Consider the following 20,156-nt stretch of genomic DNA (forward strand, 5'->3'; position numbering starts at 1 on the left):
AACCACGCAACAAGAAACTTCCATATGCTGAATCCAACTTCTGGCTAAGGAGCTGTCTGTCCTCAGCGGCAGCCAGCAACCCGTAACCCGCACTGCGTAGTCCAAGCTCCGCCAGACCTTTGCCTGTCGTTTGCGCAGGCGCAAACTTCACATCCCGCCCCCCTCGTTTAGACGCGGAGGATTCTGGGAACGCCGGAGACGGAAATTGCTTCGTCTGGCACTCTGGAGTTTGCCGCTGCGCTTCCCGTCTCTAGCTTTGTGATTTCGAGTTAAGAGCTCCAGAAACCTTTGGCCAAGATGTATGACGCCGACGAGGGTAGGTGACCACGTAAGACACGCCTCGCGCTAGCCGCTTAGGCGGGACGGCGGGGGACCTGCAGGGATCTGCGCCAGCCACCGCATCCCGTCCGTGGCTCGCGCCCGGCAGCCCGGTTCCCACACTTTGGCCCCGGAACGAAGTCGGCTTTGCTATCAGTGCAGGCTCAGGGAACCCTAGGGTTCACGTTCCGGGTCTGCTTGACTGCTCTCTCCACGGCCTCCCGTTAAATCTGTAACCACCTTCCAGAATTGACATACCCTAGCTTATTAATATTTGGTTGTTTTGACATTGATTGATTTCATTTATCATTTCAGTCGACTTACTGAATAGCTTTTTTTTTTTTTTTTTGAACCCAGGGCCTATCTGCACATAATCTACTTCTGAGCCATATTTCTAGGCCCGGGTAGCTTAAATTTTGGCCACATCCTTGTGTTAGACATTGTTAAACCCTGGACTTATTAGAGACAAAGAATGAGTTCTGGGTTGACATTCTTTCACACTGTCTTCAGTTTAAGTAATTTGGCTTAAAATCTGACCTTAAGCGGTCTCTTCCCACGAGATGACAGTTCTAGGATGGTAGGTATTCCATTTTCACAAGGACAAAATGGCTTTTCACTTTTCATATGGACACTTCTGAGTCCTACCCATTTTATTTTCACTTTGTGTGGTTTTAAAGCTCCCCCTTCTCTGATCAGAAATCGGTTTATTCCAGTTCCCAACTTTGTGGCTGTCCTATGCATTCCCTATGCATTTTAAAATTGCTTCAACGTCTCTCAGACCCATTCATACCTCATTAAAATCTATTAGAATCGTTAATCGTTCCTTTTAAAATTATTCTTACTTGAAGGAACTTTAGAAGCTTTAAAACCATTATGATATTTGTTTTGTGTGTATGTGGGTGGTTGTACACATGGAGTGTACCATATAGGTCCTGGAGTTTGAACTCAGGTTCATGGTCCTCAGAGTATGTATTTCTGTAGAGCATATTTCACTCTTCAGAGATTTTTATTTAACAGGAACATGATGCTCAAATAAAGCTTTCATACTGGACTGGAGATGTAACTTGGTGCCAGTTTTGCCTAGCGTGGGCAATGGCCTGCAGTCAGTCTCAGGCACCGAGGGGAAAAGTTCATACTATTTGGGAAGTGGTGCAGGCCGTGGTGGGCATGAGTTGACTCTGTTTCAGAGTCTCTAAATCAAAGGGGCTGGAGAGATGGCTCAGCAGTTAAGAGCACTTGTTGCTTTTATAGAGGACCTGGGTTTGGTTCTCAGAATGGGCCGTACCTACATAAATCTAGGGGATTCAGTAGGTACATATCTAGGGCACACGCGTGCATATAGGCATAAGGAGCATATGCATAAAATAAGTCTTACAAAAGTCTAGTCAGCTGCTGGGTGTTGCCACGAGGGGCCTGGAGGACCTGCCTGGGATTTCTGACTGGAACAGCTGTAAGTGCTCTCCAGTTTGGGGTTATCAGTGAGTGTTGGGGGGAAAGTATTAGAAGTTTCTTATCGACAGTTCTGACCTTCAGAGCAAACAAGCAGACTTTCAATGCTGTTTCTGACCTGTGTCCCAAAACCATGTGACCTCATTCTAGCAGCAGGCTTTACTGGAGAGTTGAAAATTATGTAATTTTCAAAATGATGTAATTTTCTCAAGGAGAGGATATGTAGACCCTTTATCTTTGTTTCTTTTTGAGACACGGTCTCATGATGTCACTCAGACTGGTCTGTAGTTTATGGTGTTCCTTCTGCTTTTTGCCTCCTGAGTGCTGGAACTACAGGTGTGCACCAGCATTCCTGGCTGACTCCTTACCTTGATAGTAGAAGGGTCACGATCACATAGAAGACGATGAGGGTTGGGAAATCCAGTTATGCCAATCTTTGGAAAATATAGTCTGTTTAGGCCAGTCCTGATGGCACATGTCTTTAGTCATGGCTTGGGAGGCAGAGGCAGGAGGATCTCTGTAAGTTTAAGGTCATTCCTTGTATACAGTGATTTCCAGCCAGCTAGGCTACATAGTGAGATTGTGTCTCAAAAAAGAAAAAAAAAATGTATTCATGAACACACATGTATATTATATACATGTGAAATGTGCATATAATAATGTATGAAATGTTGCAGTCATAGACCACCCCAGGGTGTTGCTAAGTTATTTAAACAGTTTTCTTTCTCTCGTCTCTGAGGCCTTACTGGTCAGAGGATCTTGTTCCTGCTTAGCTCTTAGAACATGAATTTTCTCAAGCAGATAGAAATTACAAATTCTCAAAACAACTTAACCAAAATTTTGCTGTAAAGCTCTATATAGGAAGAATATTAATATGACATAGGCATATGACATTGTCTGAAATTCTAGGAAAGTGGGGTGAAGTGTTTGCCTCTTATTTAGCAGAGTACTGTTTACTTCATAGAGGTAATCTGTGAACTTGTGGCATCTCAGGGCCAGTGAGCATAGTGTTTTGTTTTTGCAGATATGCAATATGATGAGGATGATGATGAAATCACTCCAGATTTGTGGCAGGAAGCATGCTGGATCGTAATCAGGTAACTATAGACCAAACATAACAGGCTTTAGTAGATACTAGAAGGTATGAGGTCCGGTTGTTCTGTTCCTTCTGGATAGACCTTGGCCTTCTCTGGGCTTGCTAATGTGTGTAGCATGTATTAGTTACTTACAGGGCTTTATTTTATGCAGACAGTACTGATACAGCTCTGGATGCTATGGAACTTGTTGCAGACTGGGCTGGTTTGAACCTGCAGCACTCCTGCTTCAGCCTTCTGAGTGCTGGGATTGTAGGGACACCTCACCATGTCTGGCTATATTTATTTATTTAAAAAATTTTCACCTTAGAGAAAAGCTAAAAAATTTATTTATGTACTTCACTGAAGCCCTTAAATATTGACTTTATACTGTTTTGTTTGTATTTTTTGTTTTGTTTTGTTTTTTGAGACAGGGTTTTTCTCTGTATCCCTGGCTGTTCTAGAACTGTTTTTATAAACCCTGCCCTCAAACTCATAGAGATCTGCCTGCCTGTGCTTCCCGAATGCTGAGATTACAGGCATGAGCCACCACACCTGGCTTACATTTTCTTTTCTTTTTTTTTTTTCTTCCTCTCTTTGTGCATTTCCCCCTAGAAACATTGGAGAGTAAGTAGCAGGTACTTTAACGTAACCATAATATAGGAATTAATACTGATATAATAATCTTATAATCTTATTTAACCTACAGAATCTACCCATATTTTGCTAGTTATGTCACTCATAGATGGATAGATAGATAGATAGATATTCCACCCCCCTCTTATCCTGGACCTAGGGCTATCTACTGGAATTTATTTTTGTCAATTAGTTTTTTGAGACCAGGCTTGAACTGGAGCTTGCTAGTCCTCCTGTCTCAGGTCTTTGAGTGTTGTACATTTTGTTCTCTGTTTTTAATTTTTTTTTTAATTTTATTTTTTTGTGTTTATATAACTGTGTGAGTTCATGTGTGCCTAATGTGCAGGTAGGTGCCCATGGAGATCAGAAGAGGGCATCAGATTCCCTGGACCTAGAGTTGCAGATAATTGTGAGCCACCACGTGGGTGCTGGGAATTGAACTTGGCTCCTTTTGAAGAGCCAACTGCCTGCTTTTTACCAGGCTATGTAAAGTTATGTCTCTAGCACTAGGAGTATGGGCTTTGAACTGCTGAACCATTTCTTCAGCCTCATACATTTTCTTTTATGACTTACTGCTTCCTTCAGTCTGAAACAGTTTCTCAGCATGCCTTTTCTTTATTTAAGATAAGTCTGGTCAGTTATTTTGTATAATACTTGTGGGTTTTTGGTTTGTCTGGCTTTTTTTTTTTTTTTTTTTTTTTTTTGGTTTTTCGAGACAGGGTTTCTCTGTGTAGTCCTGGCTGTCCTGGAACTCACTCTGTGGACCAGGCTAGTCTCGAACTCAGAAATCCGCCTGCCTCTGCCTCCCGAGTGCTGGGATTAAAGGCGTGCGCCACCACCGCCCGGCTTGTCTGGCTTTTCTTGTATTATGTTTACATGAGTCCTTTGGCAGAAGCATAACACACTGAAGTAGGAGGTCCACTTATTATATTATTATTATTGGTGATGTTAATAATCTAATTCTGTATTTAAATGATTGTAAGTGAGTAAAATCACATCAAAGTTGTATTTCAGTCCAGATTCCAACCCTTTTCCAAGTGTTGAATTGAGCTGAAGTAAAACACAGGAAGAACACTCAAAAATAAGTGATAAAGTCCTACCCTATTATATCGGGATCACCACACCGATGGTCACATTGTATATAGTGACATGGCAGAGAGAAATGCTTCAAGTTTGTTTACAGATCAAAGCTACCTTAATAGTTGTTATGTTGTACTTTAATTATCCACCTTTCTCCCTCCCAAACATGTCTACAAAGAAGATACTCCTGGCCTTATGTAATGATTGACATGCATTGGTTGGCATTTCAGGAGTCTTTGTTGAATTGGATTAAGTTAGTGGTTCTCAATCTTAATACAGTTCCTCATGTTATAATGACCTTCCCAACCATAAAATTCTTTTTGTTGCCATTTAGAACTGAAAATTTGCTACTTTTATGAGTTGTAATGTAAACATTTTTGGAGATAGAGGTTTGCCAAAAGGGCGACAACCCACAGGTTGAGAACTGCTGGATTAAATGAAAATGAAGAAATACACTAGAAAACAAATTGAGTTGCAACTGATTATGACCTTAATATTTTCCTAGTTCTTATTTTGATGAAAAAGGCTTGGTCAGACAACAGCTGGATTCTTTTGATGAGTTCATTCAGATGTCTGTTCAGAGAATTGTGGAAGATGCACCGCCGATTGACCTGCAGGCTGAAGCTCAGCACGCTAGTGGAGAAGTGGAAGAGCCGGTAAGAAGGTTATTTCCCTGCTGCACAGGGGAAGTAGAGCCTCTGAACCTCAGGCCTTCTCTCACTCAGGAGCTTTCGCAGAGTACCTACACACCTCCACTTAGCTCTGGGTTTATCTTCCTTAATGAAGATGTGCATTCTTTCAAATGATGTAAAGCCTTAATCTTTACTCAGTATGTACTTTTTGGTTTTAGAATGGACTGTAGGGCCTATGCACACTAGGTAAACCCCTAAGCTCTGTCTCATTCTTCTTTAGTTTTTATTTTGAGGCAAGGCTTTGGTAAGTTGCCCAGGCTAGCCTTAAATTCTATATCCTCCTGACTCAGTCTTCTTTAGTGGCTTTATAGGCATGTCCCCAGTGCTCTCAGTAAATACTTAGTTGGGAAGAGAGAATTCTGTATGAGTACCTGAGACATGGACTGGAAACAGTTATATTGCTTTAGATGATCCTACTGTTTTCTCCTGCAGTCTAAGAATCATGAGAAAAAGGCTGTTTGAAGGACAGTTTCTTATTTATTTATTTAGGACAAAGTGTCTCTCTGTTACTAAAGTTGGCCTTGAAGTCACGATCCTTTTGACTGGGCCTTCTTGTGGAATGTGCCTCCATGCCCAGACTCTTGGTTTTTATTTATTGCATTGCATGGAATACATCATTAAAATGTGAGATCAAAAATGGAAATTAGGCATAATAGCTCGTTTAACTTTTTTTTACTGATTTATAATTCATACACATGCAGTTTTTAAATCACTTATAGCAAGGGTATAATTTTACAGTTTTTTTTCCTAAGTGTTTCACAGAAGTCCAAAATAGTGACTGACTGTTCCCAGTTGCAGAGAAGTAGAGAGGCAGCTGCAGTAGCATCTTGGGTCTCTGAAAGACAGGGAAACTGCAAAACAGCATGTGGTAGGGACAGCCTCAGAAGAGCTAGAGAAAGAAAGGTTATTATCTCTAGTCAGTCAAGTCCCTTTTTTCTAAGTTGTATCTTGAGGGCTGGTCTATTACTGTCATTCTAGTTGAAGCTGCTGCACAGAATTTTGCTTTAAAAGCAAAAGTAAATTGGCTTTTCAGAGATTGTACTGGACAAGGACCGTAATGTGCCTTTTTAAGTCTCCCAAGTTATTTTCTCTTCATGATCTTTGCATAAGTAAAGAGTTAAAAGTCAGTTTAGAGCATCAAACACTGCAGGAATAAGCTGTTTCTAAAACTTGGCTGACTGGGGACGATGGGGAAGTTGAGCTGGCAGTGAAGGCAGGAGCGACTTTCCTTAGAAGAGGTGGTTTAGGTCTTTGAAAAAGAAAGTAGTTGATGTACTTAGCTTGAGAAGTGGGTGGTGCCCACAGTGAACGGCATATGAAACGTGATGTATCTGGTTGTGAGGAGCTTCGGATAAGATGGAGCCAGCTTGTCAGAGGCTCTGGAGAAATTGTTGAGGGATTGCCAAAGAATATGCCTAACATATTCATTTAGAAAGGTCGCTGTAAATGGTTCTACTTGAAATAGAAAGGGTCTAGAGACAATTGAGAGTCTTGGAGTAGCCTAGACGGAAGATAATGTCTAAAGTGATGGTGGGAATGAGGGTGGAGGGCCACCGTCCCTTGGTTCACTGACAGCTCCACTGTCTTCCCTCGTCACTCTGGCTTGGGAGTCGCTTTCCTTCATAAGTGATCTGCTTAGTTATCGCTAAGATTTGATCATAGAAATCCTGTATCTTTCTGTCAGAATAGTTCTTCTCACGGATTGCTTTATCAGGCAGCAGGTTAATGTGAAAAGGCTTGTTTGGTTTTTGTGGTAATGGGAATCATAGATGGGACTTCACATCGGCCAGGCAAGTGTTCTATCACCGAGCTAAATCCTCAGGCCTCACATAAAAGTTTCACTGAAATGCTTTTTCCCCTTTATCAAGCTGAGCAATGGTCAGTCAGATTGGAAGTCTTTTTTATAGAAAGATTTGGGTTTTTAAATAGATATAATTGAAGAGTTAGGTTTGAATTTATCTTCTCCTCCTCGCTCCCTGCCCTCTTTGGATACTTTGTACTTTCCATCCTCACCGATGGGAGTGTACATGAAAGTGTAAGATCATTAATAAGGACCATCTTGATTTCTAATACCTGGTGCACGTAAATGTCCTGGCTGACGTTTTCAAGAGCAAATGCTAGGCCCTTGTCAGGCCGTGTGCTAGAGTCATACATGATCTGTGTTGTTCTGTTCCTTTCCCTTTCATTTCCTGTTCTCTTTTGGCAGAGTTTTTCTGTGTAGTCCTGGCTGTCCTGGAACTCACTCTGTAGACCAGGCTGGCCTTGGACTCAGAGATCACTTGCTTCTGCCTTTCCTGTGCTGGGACTAAAGGCGTGTGCCACCACTGCCAGGCCATAGTGCAGTTTCTATCTGTCATAATGAAGTGTAGTTACATTGGTGAATTTGAAATCACTGATGATTTTAGAACTGGAAAAATTATTGTGCACCACACAGGCAGGAAAAATAAATGTGGAGTGGTTAGCCCCAGATTTGAGCAGCACTAAGTTTTATAAAAGTGGCAGAAAAACTTGCTCCCATCTTATCAGCTAGGTGTCATTGTATTGACAACCTCAGCTGGCATCAGGGTCCCTGAAGAAGCAGGATGAATACACAGGAAAACAAACATTCTTGAATTCCTTTTCTCCGGATGTAAAACATAAGTAAAATGCCTGGTGAGGAGGGCTGGGGGTCTCGGGATGGGGAATGCAGTTTTGATTTTTGAAATAAATTTAGAGTAGATGACATATGTGGTAGATAGCGTCTGTTTGAGCCAGACATGGTGCTGCATGCCTGGAATCTTGGCATGTGGGAAGCAAAGGCATGAGGCTCCAGTAGAAAGCCTGCCTTGGATATGCAGTTAAGATGCACACAGTGAGGCCATCTTGAGCTAAGTGAGAGTCTTTCTCAACTCTCTCATTCCCAGTGGAAAAGGCCTTCTTGTTATTGCCTTTAAGAAGGCAGTCAGATATAAGAGAACATCTCTGGAGTGAAGAGATGAAAGTTGTAAATTTGGTTCCTAGTACTCCTGGGAGGGAGGGTCTCACACTCTCTCTTGCCTTTTTTAGGTACCTACATGTGTCATTTACTGCCAAAGATAATATATACATTACCTAGAAACAGAAATAATCAAAATCATTTCATTTATTTTTGAGACAGTTTCCTTATATGGTCCTGGTTGTCCTGGAATTTGCTTTGTAGACCAGGCTGACTTCAAACACACAAAAATCTACCTGACCCTACAACCTGAATGCTGGGATTTAAGGTGTGCATCACTGTGCCTGGCCAAAAAAAATAAAATTAATTATTAATATAAACATTATTTATACTTATATATAATTATATTGATATATAACAAGTATATAATATAAAATATTAATATAGTATTTAAGTATAATGCAGGACTAACCACATTACTGTAATGTGGATTTTAACTTTGGAGCATCCTCATGTTAGTAAAATTGGTTAGTTTTTGTTAGGTTGTAGAGTTGCTTCTACAAAATGCTAATGTCAATTAACATTGAGTCATTACAACTTTAATGTGTATTTTGGGACAGGATTTTACTGTATTGCCCAGTCTGGCTTCAAACTCATGATTCTCCCACCTTGGCCTTCTAAGTGCTGGGATTGCAATTGTACAGTAACAGCCTGGCTTTCAAAACTTATGCTTTTTTTAAATTCCAGCCAAGATACTTACTGAAGTTTGAACAAATTTATCTCTCCAAACCTACTCACTGGGAAAGAGATGGGGCCCCTTCACCAATGATGCCGAATGAAGCCAGGTTAAGAAATCTCACGTAAGACAGACCTTTTTCCTTTTCTTTGTTAGCACCTGATATTGAGTAAAATAAACAAAGTATAACGTAAGTAGTTATTTTAGCAAATAACTCATGGCCAGTTTTATTTGAAGGTACTCTGCTCCACTTTACGTTGACATAACAAAGACAGTCATCAAAGAAGGTGAAGAGCAGTTGCAGACTCAGCACCAAAAAACTTTCATAGGGAAAATTCCAATTATGCTGCGTTCCACGTACTGCCTGCTGAATGGCCTGACAGATCGTGACCTGTGTGAGCTGAATGAGTGTCCTTTGGATCCTGGTGGCTATTTTATTATCAATGGATCAGAAAAGGTATAGTGGCATTTAAAACACACTAAAATGATAGTTAACATTTAAATTATTAAAGTAAAATGAAAAGGTGTGTTCTCTGGGCTGGAGATGGTTCATGGCATAAGAGCACATGCTATGCCTGTAGAGGGTTAGAATTCAGTTCCCAGCACCGCCACATGGAGTGGCACAGCCACCTGCAACTGCACTTCCAGGGTGTTTGATTTCCTCTTCTGGCCTCCATGGCTACCCTCCCCCACCCCAACATACTAAAATGAACCCTTACAAAAAGGAAGATATGCATTCGTACAGAGAACCTGAAAGTGACAGTTGAGTTATTTAAGGTGTGATACCTAAACTTTTGTAAATTAAAACTTTGTGAAGTTGTGTATAATGTGCACGAGAAGTTTGCCAGTTGTTGAGGCTTGTATATTTCTGTGAAGCATGAGCCTATGTGACCAGATTAAATAACAATGCAGGTTTTACTTCTTGCTATTTCAATGACCTTTTTGGTTTCTCGGCTGTAATTTTCTTACTGTTTCTATAGGTTCTGATAGCCCAAGAGAAAATGGCAACAAATACAGTCTACGTGTTTGCCAAAAAGGATTCCAAGTACGCCTATACAGGGGAATGCCGCTCGTGCCTGGAGAACTCTTCCCGGCCCACCAGCACTATATGGGTTAGCATGCTGGCCAGAGGAGGACAGGTATGGTAAGGCCGGGGCATGTGACATTTGGGCCTTTTCCTTTGTGCTTTGCTTTATTTATTTAAATATTTTTGTACTGGATTTGAACCTACAGCCCTACACAGTATTCTGTCACTGAGCTACAGACCCAGCTCTGTCTCATTTCTTGTTTATAATTTTTATTAAGGCATGGTTTTTCTTTTCTTTTCTTTCTTTCTTTCTTTTTTTTTTTTTTTGTCTTTTTTCCAGTCAGGGTTTCTCTGTAGCCCTGGATATCTTGGAACTCACTCTGTAGACCAGGCTAGCCCCAAACTCAGAGATCTGCCTTCTTTTGCCTCCTAAGTGTGGGATCAAAGATGTGCCACCACTGCCCGCCCTTGTTTTATAGTCTACTAGACTATTTAAGGTTTTTTTTTTTTTTTTTTTTTTTTTTTTTTTTTTTTTGAGACAAGGTCTCACTAGGTAGCTCAGTTCTTCTGGAACTTAGTCTATAGACCAGGCTACCCTTGAACTTAAAGAAGCCTGCCTCTGGCTCCTGAGTGGCAGGATTAAAAGGCATGTACCCAAGTTATATTTATCTTAATCATGTGTATGTGTGCGTGTCTATATGTGGGTTTGTGCATCTGGGTGCAGTTGCTCACAGAGGCTAGAGGCACAGAATCTTCTTGGCGTTGTAGTTACAGGCAGTTATGAGCTGCCTAGTGTCGGTGCTGGGGATTGAAGTCACTTGTCCACAAGAATAGTACATATTCTTAAACCCTGATCATGTCTTTAGCCACATCAGACTATTTTTTGTGGGGTGGGTTGGGGAGGGTGCTATTTCAACACAGGGGTTCTCTGTGTAGCCCTGGTTGGTTGTTCTGGAACTTGCTCTGTACTGGTCTGGTTGGCCTCAAACTTGAGATTTGTCTGTCTCTTCCCTCTGAATTCTGGGATGAAAGGCACTCGCAAGTATTGCCTGGCCTGTCTTCTGCTACCTTACCATGGAGAGTTCAAGCCACAACATAGCTTATTTATTGACTTCTTTTTTTTTTAATTTGTATTTTGGCTGCATGCATGTCTGTACAACATGTGCAGATACAGGCTCACAGAGGCCACAAGAGGGTCTTAGATTCCCCAAGACTGGAGTTACAGATGGTTGTGAGATGCCATGTGGACTCAAACCTGATTTCTCTGGAAGAGCAGAAGTGCTCTTATCCCATGCAGCTTTTTATGTGGTTCTGGAGATGGAGCTCAGGCCCCACCCACGCTCACTAGAGCCAGTACCTACTGACTGAGGCCTTCCCTCAGGCTGTTGAAATACAAGTTACAGTTTTTAAAATTTATTTTATTAAGTATATGGGTGCTCTGCCTGCATGTATGTCTGTACTACATGATTACCAGGTGACCAGGGAGGCCAGAAGAGGGCATTGGATCTTCTGGAACTGGAGTTCAAGATGGATGAGATCTACCATGTGGGTGCTGGGAATTGAACCTGGGTCTTCCTGGGTCCTCTGGTAGAACAGTCAGTTCTCTTACCTGCGGAGTCATCTTTCCAGCCACTAAAATCACTTTAAAACTATTTATTCTGTATATGTGCATGATGATGTGTCAGGGGACGAGTGTCACAGTACGTATGTGGAGGCCAGAGGACAGCTCTGTGGAGCCGGTTTTCTTCTTTGATCCTTTTCTGCATTCTGATTACTGAACTCTGGTCCAGGCTCCTGTGGTACCACCTGATCCATCTTGATGATGGTACAATTGACTGACTGGAATGTTAGGTGACCAAAAGCAGAAACACCCAGGTAGCAGTTGGAGAGATGAAGGTGAAGATTTGAGTGTAATATCTAAGCACTGTTCCTGGCTAAACTCAGGAGATGGAATGAGCTTTCAGTGGAAGGTGTTCTGAGGTGTGGTGAGGCACAGTGAAACCATGACTGAAGTTACAAGGCCAAGGAGGTATACAAAGTTGAAGCAGAGCGATATGGCTAAAACTGAGAAACCATGACTGCTGGCATGAGCTAGTAATTTCTTTTGGAGTTGTATGTCTATGCAGTTCAAGAGGGAGAATGAGAAAAGAGATGCTTGCATGTTAAATTAGAAACTGCCAAATAGATGAGCTCTAATTTCATATTTACTTTTCATTCCAGGCTTGGCTTTCCCATATTTGTCTTGCCTTTTCTTTTTATCCTAACCTATTTTGAGAAAGGATCTTTCTGTAGCCCTGGTAGTCCAGGAACACATAGAGGTCTGTCTTTCTTTGCCTCTGGGTGCAAGGATTAGAGACATTTGTACAACAACCAACACCCTGTAATCTGTTTCTTCTTAAGGTTTATTTTTATTTTATATCTATAACTGTTTTGTGTTGTGTATATGCATCATGTGCATTCCTAGAATTCACAGACATCAGAAGAGTGCATTGTTTCCCATTGAACTGAAGTTAAAGATGGTTATGAGCGTATTGGGGTACTGGGAACTGAACCTGGGTCCTTTGTAGGAGCAGCAAGTGCTTTTAACCACTGAACATTTCTTCCAGCTGCTCCTTGCAATCTACTGTGTGTGTGTGTGTGTGTGTGTGTGTGTGTGTGTGTGTGTGTGTGTGTGTATGTATGTATGTATGTATGTATCACTCCAAACTTTGCTCCCCATCCTGGTGTTCCCCCCCCCCCCCCCCCCCCCCCCCGCATAGAATCCCAGCCCCCTTGCAATCTACTTTTTATTCCCCTCTTACTGTGGACAGGGATGGCAAGGTAACAGTCTTTTTTTGTATTCTTTGGCAACCAAAAGTTATTTTCAAACTGCATTTGGTAATTCTTGGAGAATCTTGGCAAGCATTTAGGTTTAAGTGATGAGGTTATTGATAAAAGCAGTAGACCTGCTGGGCGTGTTGATACACATCCTTAATGTTAGCTCTGCATAGACAAAGGCACGCAGGTCATTGTGATTCTAGGCCTGCTGGGCTACATAGTGAGATCCTGTTTCAAATTAAAAAAAACAGAATTTAATAAGCCGGTTTGAGTGGTTTTTAAAAGAAGCTGTGGGACAGTAGATAGACGTTCTTCCTCCGAGGTGTGTAACCTGTGCACTAAGTTGGCCGTCTGGCACTTTGTGTTTCTCCGAGCTCTTGCATACTCATGTTCTGATACCGCTCTTTGGCTTTTTTAGGGTGCAAAGAAGAGTGCTATTGGCCAGCGCATCGTGGCGACGTTGCCATATATCAAGCAAGAAGTTCCCATCATCATTGTGTTCAGAGCTTTAGGCTTTGTGTCTGATAGAGATATTTTGGAACACATCATTTATGACTTTGAGGATCCAGAGATGATGGAAATGGTAATGGGAAAGCAAATGCATGCTCCCTGTTATTAGACGCTTAGAGATGCCGACAGATGCTAGCCTTAGAGGAGCACAGAGATGCCGATGGATGCTAGCCTTAGAGCAGCACAGATGCTCTTCAGAGCAGTTTACCTGTCACCTGCCTCGTGGCACTACTGTGTAGGGAAGTGTAGCTCACCCCAGTCTCCCTGACTCTCCCAGTCTCTGTAACAACAGACATGAAAAGTGTGAGCAGCTGGCACTCAGTTGTCAGCAGCCTGCTGGGCTACACAGTGAGATCCTGTCTCAAATTCAAATACAAGGGTTTAATAAGCCGGTTTGAGTGGTTTTTGAAAGAAGCTATAGGACAATAGATAGACATTCTTCTTCTGAGGTGTGTAACCTGTACACCAAGTAAGCAGCAGTGAGGAGACCGTCTGCACAGTCCAGTGAGTGTGGCCGTCTGCACAGTGAGTGTGCAGTGAGTCTGTGCAGTGAGTGTGGCCGTCTGCACAGTCCAGGAACATGGAGAAAGAGCACTTGAGTTGGTCTTTTTTGTTTTAAACTTTTTATTTGAAGTAATTTTTAACTTTCAGGGAAATTGTAAGAATAATAGTAGGATTTTCTTGTAGTCGTTACTCAGTTTCAGCGAAGGTTATTACATTTTTTCTGTCTTATTTTTTTCTGGCCCATTTGGAAATAGTTGTAGATGTTATCCTTCTTTAGGGAAGTGTTTATTTCCTAGGAAACAGAATGTTCATTGATAGGATCATGGTATAATTATTAAAATCAAGAAGTAAAAAAAAATCAGGCTATCAGGATAGCTCAGTGGATAGAAGCTCTTACTACACAGGCCTGACCACCTCGGTTTAGTGCCCAGAGCACACATAAAGATGGATGGAGACAGCCAACTCCACAGCAGGCTGTGGCACACAAGCACGTCATAGACACCGATAATAATGACTCTCGGGCCAGCAGAATGGCTTAGTGAGTAAAGGTGCCTGCCACCAAACTGGTCCCCACGAAGTAAAAGACCTGACTCACTTTAAGTACATTGGTTTCTGAAAATTACTGTTTTTTTCTTTTAGTTCTTATGAAGTATAGACTAATTTTTACAGGCCTATAAATTTAACATTGATTCTATGAGAGTACATAATTTTTAATCTTTTGAAAGTACATTTTAGTTGTTATGCCTTTTCAAAACCCAACCAAATTATTAACCTTAACCAAATAATTTTGTAATAACAATGGTATCAAGTTTTCCTTAAAAATATTACTTGACTCACCTTACATCTGTGAGATTTTTATTGTTATTTGATTGAGGCAGGGTCTCACTTTTTAGCCCTGGTTGACCTAGATCTCCTATGTATATAGGCTGGCAGTCTTTTGACTGTCTCTCGAGTGCTGGGATTGCAGGCATGTGCCAATCAGTATGCCTGGCCTTGACTGGTTTATGTGGCCTTGTTCTGACCTTCGGTACCATGATTAGAATTTGGACATTTAGAACTATGGATGGATGAGAGGCAACACTCATTAGAGATGTCAAGCTTCTTACTGATACCCTGGTTTCTTATGTTCACTATTGTGTATAATTGGAAATTGAGAATTTTAAAATTGGAATAGACGTCAGGAAAAAGTTTTCTGGGGTTTGGGGGTTTGGGGGTGCTGGGGATTAACCCTTGGTCCACACATGACACTGAGCTGCAGCCTAGCGGACTTCTCTTATCTAACCCTTTCCTAGGGGAAACTGTTGACTTGATTGCTCAGGCTGCAGATAGTGGCAAGAGTGGATGGCAGGTGTGCTCTGCAGGGCAGTTTTAAAGTCTCCTTCAGGACAGTGAGTGGTTTCATTCATTTATGGGTCAAATGTTTCTTCCTACAAAGACTGAAAAGAAGCATTTGTAGCTCGGTACATTTTAATTGCACCATGAAATGTCTCTGAATATATTTGATAAATCTAAAAGAAATGTCTTAGTTTTGTTTTTTGCCTTTAAAGCATTGGTCTTTAAGATATGTATAAAAAATAGTGTTTATGAAATTGTATTGTTGATGAAAGTGAAATGGCTCATGCTGGGCAGGTTTGACAGATATCTCTGTATCTCTGAGGAGCCTTCCAAGCCTGGTATTTCCTAAAAATAGGTCAGAGTTATTTCATATGTTAATAAAATTAGTTTAGGTAAAATATAAATCTGAAAAAACTTAATGTAGATTATTTGCTAGGTTAAACCGTCTCTCGATGAAGCATTTGTCATCCAAGAGCAGAATGTTGCCTTAAACTTCATTGGTTCAAGAGGGGCAAAGCCTGGTGTTACTAAGGAGAAAAGAATTAAATATGCAAAAGAAGTCTTACAGAAAGAAATGCTCCCTCATGTTGGTGTCAGTGATTTCTGTGAGACCAAAAAGGCCTATTTCTTGGGGTAAGTTAAATTTTACTGTTTGAAGATCTTTGCTGAGTTACAGTTGAGTAAGTTGTGTTTTAAGATATGTCAAGAAAAGCTAAAAATCAGATGTTTTCATTTTGTTTTCTAGGTATATGGTTCATAGGTTACTTCTAGCAGCTTTGGGCAGAAGAGAACTAGATGACAGAGATCACTATGGCAACAAGAGATTGGATCTTGCTGGGCCCCTGCTTGCGTTCTTGTTTAGAGGGTAAGGATTACAGAGTGACACAGTAGAGAGAATCCATGACTCCCTTCATAGGCGGGTCTTCCCTAGTGCCCCAGAGTGGCCACCATGGTCTGCCTATACACAGGCGCTCACGTGCTTATGGTTCCACCACTGGTACTTCACTGACTGCACTGTCTCCTCAGCTCCCTACGTTAGTTCATCGTAGCCTTCTTTAAGCACTTGATCTTAGTTGTTCTCCCTTCTACATGCTATATAGAAGCCTAAAGAGAGTGGTAATGACACCCCTGCCATGGCCTTGTTTGTGGGGTATCGTCTCTGCTGAAGATGCGAGTTTCTGTGGACTTCTCCATGTTTACAATCACACCATCTTTTTTGACAGCATGTTTAAGAATTTGCTGAAGGAAGTCCGAATCTATGCACAGAAGTTTATTGATCGCGGGAAGGATTTTAACTTAGAGCTGGCGATTAAGACAAGGATCATCTCTGATGGGCTAAAATACTCTTTAGCCACTGGGAACTGGGGTGACCAGAAGAAAGCTCATCAAGCCAGAGCTGGAGTGTCCCAGGTGAGGTGGCCACTGTACCTGTACATTCACGGGAAAGAGTTACAGGGCTAGCAGAGTTTTTCATTCATTGAACATGAGTGATTTTGTTTTTGCTTTCCTTAGTAAGATGTAAAAATCACTAGGAGTTTTTGAATAATGAAAGTTTTTCTTAAATTACCCATTAGCAACAAGAGAGTCAAGTTTTTGAAGCTGTGTCCTCCTTTCTAGGTGTTGAACCGCCTGACTTTCGCATCTACTCTTTCTCACCTGCGTCGTCTAAACTCTCCTATCGGCAGAGATGGCAAGCTGGCTAAGCCGAGACAGCTGCACAATACGTTGTGGGGAATGGTGTGTCCTGCTGAAACTCCAGAGGTAATTCCTTACGGTTCATGCTCAGGTTGAAGGCTGCTGGTGAAGGCAACAGTTGACGGAGGCGGGAGACATTTTCTTTAGTGGTGTAGCGTGCCACAGGTGACGTGTTGGTGGGCAGGCGCAGCAGCTGGAAGCAGGCCTCGAGGGACTCGGGCTCATCAGTGCAAGTTGTTTCCCTGTTGGGAGAAGAAAGGAATTAATGAAGTAAAAGGGAGGCAGGAGTGGGGAGAGAGGATTAAATATGATCAGAGGGACTGTGTATGTGTGGAGAGTCGCTCAGCGGCTAAGAGCACACACTGCTCTGGCAGAAGATCCAAGTTCAGTTCCCAGCACCCGTGTTAGGCAGCTCACAACTGCCCGTGCCTCAGTCTCCAGGTGACCTGATGGTCTCTTCTGGCTACTGTGGGCCTTGTGCTCATGGGCACCTCACCTCCAAATTAAAAATAAAAAACTTTAATGTAGATCTTGTACTTGTAAGAAAATATTATGAAGAAATATATAAAAAATGTAATGAAATGTGTGATTGATAGATGCTAGGGGACTTTAAAAAGTCTGCTAGTAATTCTGTGTCACAATGACCTCAAGGAATTTTTTATTTAACTAGACATCATGGTTTAAAATTTAGATTTTTTTAAGTAACCTTTTTCTTAAAAAGTTATAGGTGTACCTTGAAGCCAATGTAAATATTTGTAGAGGATAATTTTTATGGGCACGTTATACTGATGTTGATAATTGTGTGGCTTACTCTGTAGGGCCATGCTGTAGGACTTGTGAAGAATTTAGCCCTGATGGCTTATATCTCAGTTGGATCTCAACCTTCTCCAATTTTGGAATTTTTAGAAGAATGGAGCATGGAAAATTTAGAAGAAATTTCTCCTGCAGCTATTGCTGAGTGTGTACAGATGAGCTTTCTGTTTAAACTGTTGTTTATTTTCAAGTTGTAGTTGGTACAGAGCTGCTAAGTAAAGAATGCCTTTGGTTTTCATATAGTGCAACCAAGATTTTTGTGAATGGCTGCTGGGTTGGAATCCATAAAGACCCCGAACAACTCATGAACACGCTGAGGAAATTACGGCGACAGATGGACATCATTGTGTCCGAAGTAAGAATTCCTTTCTCTTTTTTCTTGTTTTCACAGTGTTGACAGTTGGATCCATGGCCTTGCTCATGTTAGACAAATGTTCTTCCACTGAGCTGTATCTAATATAGTAGTAAGAATCTAGAATTGGCTAAAAGGGTGTACCCCTGAGTTTGTAGAGAAGGCATAAGGTGAGTGAAAACTATCTTTGCGTTAGCATCTCCTTTGAACTGGGCTTCCCTGAAGTGTCAAGTATATTATCAATAGTCCAGATTTTATGTTAAGATATTATCTGCCTTTTATTTATCTTTGAACACTTTTGAAAGTGTATTTATTTATTACTTTGTGTGTGTGCACGCACACATGTGGATTGTAGCATGGCGTACATGTCTGAGGACAGCTGTGGGAGGTAGTTTTTGCTTTCTGTCAAGTTAGTTCTGGGGATTGAACCCAGGTCATTGGTACCTTTACCCACCCTGGCCTTGATTGCACTTTTTTAAAAGAAATTTTATGGGGAAGTATGACCCAGTTTTCAATTTTCCAGCTTCTAGGAAATTAGTTTATTCTAGTCATTGACTTTTAAGATTATGTATTAGAGTTAGTTCACTGGAAATTGAGTTTCCTTTTTAACTTCTTTACATATAAGCACTTCAGTTTCTATAGTGCTATTAACACTCATAAATTTTGCATTAAATATTTTTCCAATATACATTTTATATTTTTTAGGAATGTGTTTTGTAGACCAATGCCATACTGTAGAAATACCATGTGAGCCACATACACAATTAAAAATTTTCACATTAAAACAAGTAAAGCAGAAACAGAATAATTTTCAATACTGTATTTTATTTGACTGATAATTCCAAAATGTTACCCTTCAAATATTATCAATATAAAAGTGTTAGTGTAATATTTTATATTTTAAATTATATTAGTATCTTTTGAATCCATGAAATTTATTCTTGTAGCACATTTCAATTCAGAATGGTCATATTTGAAGTACTCAGTACTCACTGGTGGCTCCTAGCTGCTGCTCTAGGTGACTTTAAGCTGTCTGTCTGCTAGGTTAGAAAGTCAGGCTTTGGAGTAAATAGGAAAGTATGGGCAAGACAGCACTGTCCCCGCACGGTGTGCATGTTTGAAGAACTCCCAGTATTCTGGAGGCAGGGTATGGATCAGTGTGTTTAAGGGCAGCCTGCTCTGCATAAGAGCGTTTAGACAGAGCTACACAGAGAGATACTGCTTAAGAAAAAGAGCAACATGGGCCGGTTACTGGAAGGCAGGACGATGAAATCCTTGCACTAAGATAAGGGCTGAGACTGTAGCTCAGCAGTAGACTACTTGCCTACCTGGGCCTAGGTTCACTCTCCAGTACTACAAGAACAAAACCAAAAGAAGTAGCAAACACAAAAATCTAAAATAAGAAAATTATATATACTTGTGTTTGTGGTACTGAAAAATGTTTTCTTCATTTTACATTGACTTGTGTACTCTTCCAGATGTTACTCAGATGAATAACTAAGATTAGGTTAGATTTTTTCCCCTACTCATGAGTTTTACAATTACATCTTTTTATAATAGATTAACAATGGTAGATTTTTTTGTTTTGATTTTTCCTCTGAGACAGGGTTTCCCTGGCTGTTGTAGAACTGTCTCTGTAGACCAGGCTGGCCTTAACTCAGAGATCTGCCTTTCCTCTACCTCCTGAGTGCTGGGATTGAAGCTGTGCTTCACCACCACCTGGTGTATCTATTTTGTTTGATACTTAGTTCACTTAAAATGTGAAGTTTTATTTACATTAGTAAATTTTTTTTTAAATGTGTGTAGTATTGAAGAGCAAACCTAGGGACCCATACATCCTGGGGCAAGCTCTGCACTGCTTAGCTGTGTGTGTCCTTTTATTTTACATGTATGAATGTTTGTCTTAATGTATGTATGTGCTCCATGTGTGTGCCTGGTGCCTGTGGAGGCCAGAAGGGTACAAGATCCTCTAGACCTTTAGTGACAGGTGGTTGTCAGTCACCATGTGGTGCTGGAACGTGAGTGGTCTGCAGTAGCAGCGAGTGGTCTGAACGCCGAGCAGCCCTCCAGCTCTGCCTCTGTGAGACGCAGCCTGACTGATTTGCCTGTGCTGGTGTTAAACTTGTAGGATCAGCGGATCCTCTCCAGTCAGCTTCCTGGATGATGGCGTTATAGGTGAATCGTGCAGTGCCCAGCTACTTGTTT

The 20,156-nt window shown here is 41.3% G+C and overlaps 1 protein-coding gene across 1 annotated transcript in view; it reads left to right on the plus strand.

The window, feature by feature from the left end:
• Positions 1-175: 175 nt before the first annotated feature.
• The window catches only part of Polr2b (RNA polymerase II subunit B), a 35,176-nt gene continuing 15,195 nt past the window's right edge, over positions 176-20,156 (plus strand). The window contains exons 1-13 of the mRNA XM_034509425.2: positions 176-316; positions 2,792-2,864; positions 5,062-5,212; positions 8,910-9,022; positions 9,136-9,355; positions 9,879-10,037; positions 13,161-13,325; positions 15,528-15,724; positions 15,837-15,956; positions 16,315-16,501; positions 16,709-16,852; positions 17,605-17,744; positions 17,843-17,954. Coding sequence (XP_034365316.1) covers positions 298-316; positions 2,792-2,864; positions 5,062-5,212; positions 8,910-9,022; positions 9,136-9,355; positions 9,879-10,037; positions 13,161-13,325; positions 15,528-15,724; positions 15,837-15,956; positions 16,315-16,501; positions 16,709-16,852; positions 17,605-17,744; positions 17,843-17,954 — 1,800 coding nt within the window. The 5' untranslated portion in view covers positions 176-297. The remainder of the gene's footprint in view (positions 317-2,791; positions 2,865-5,061; positions 5,213-8,909; positions 9,023-9,135; positions 9,356-9,878; positions 10,038-13,160; positions 13,326-15,527; positions 15,725-15,836; positions 15,957-16,314; positions 16,502-16,708; positions 16,853-17,604; positions 17,745-17,842; positions 17,955-20,156) is intronic.

Source organism: Arvicanthis niloticus, chromosome 7 (assembly GCF_011762505.2).
Source record: "Arvicanthis niloticus isolate mArvNil1 chromosome 7, mArvNil1.pat.X, whole genome shotgun sequence".
Classification (NCBI taxonomy): domain Eukaryota; kingdom Metazoa; phylum Chordata; class Mammalia; order Rodentia; family Muridae; genus Arvicanthis; species Arvicanthis niloticus.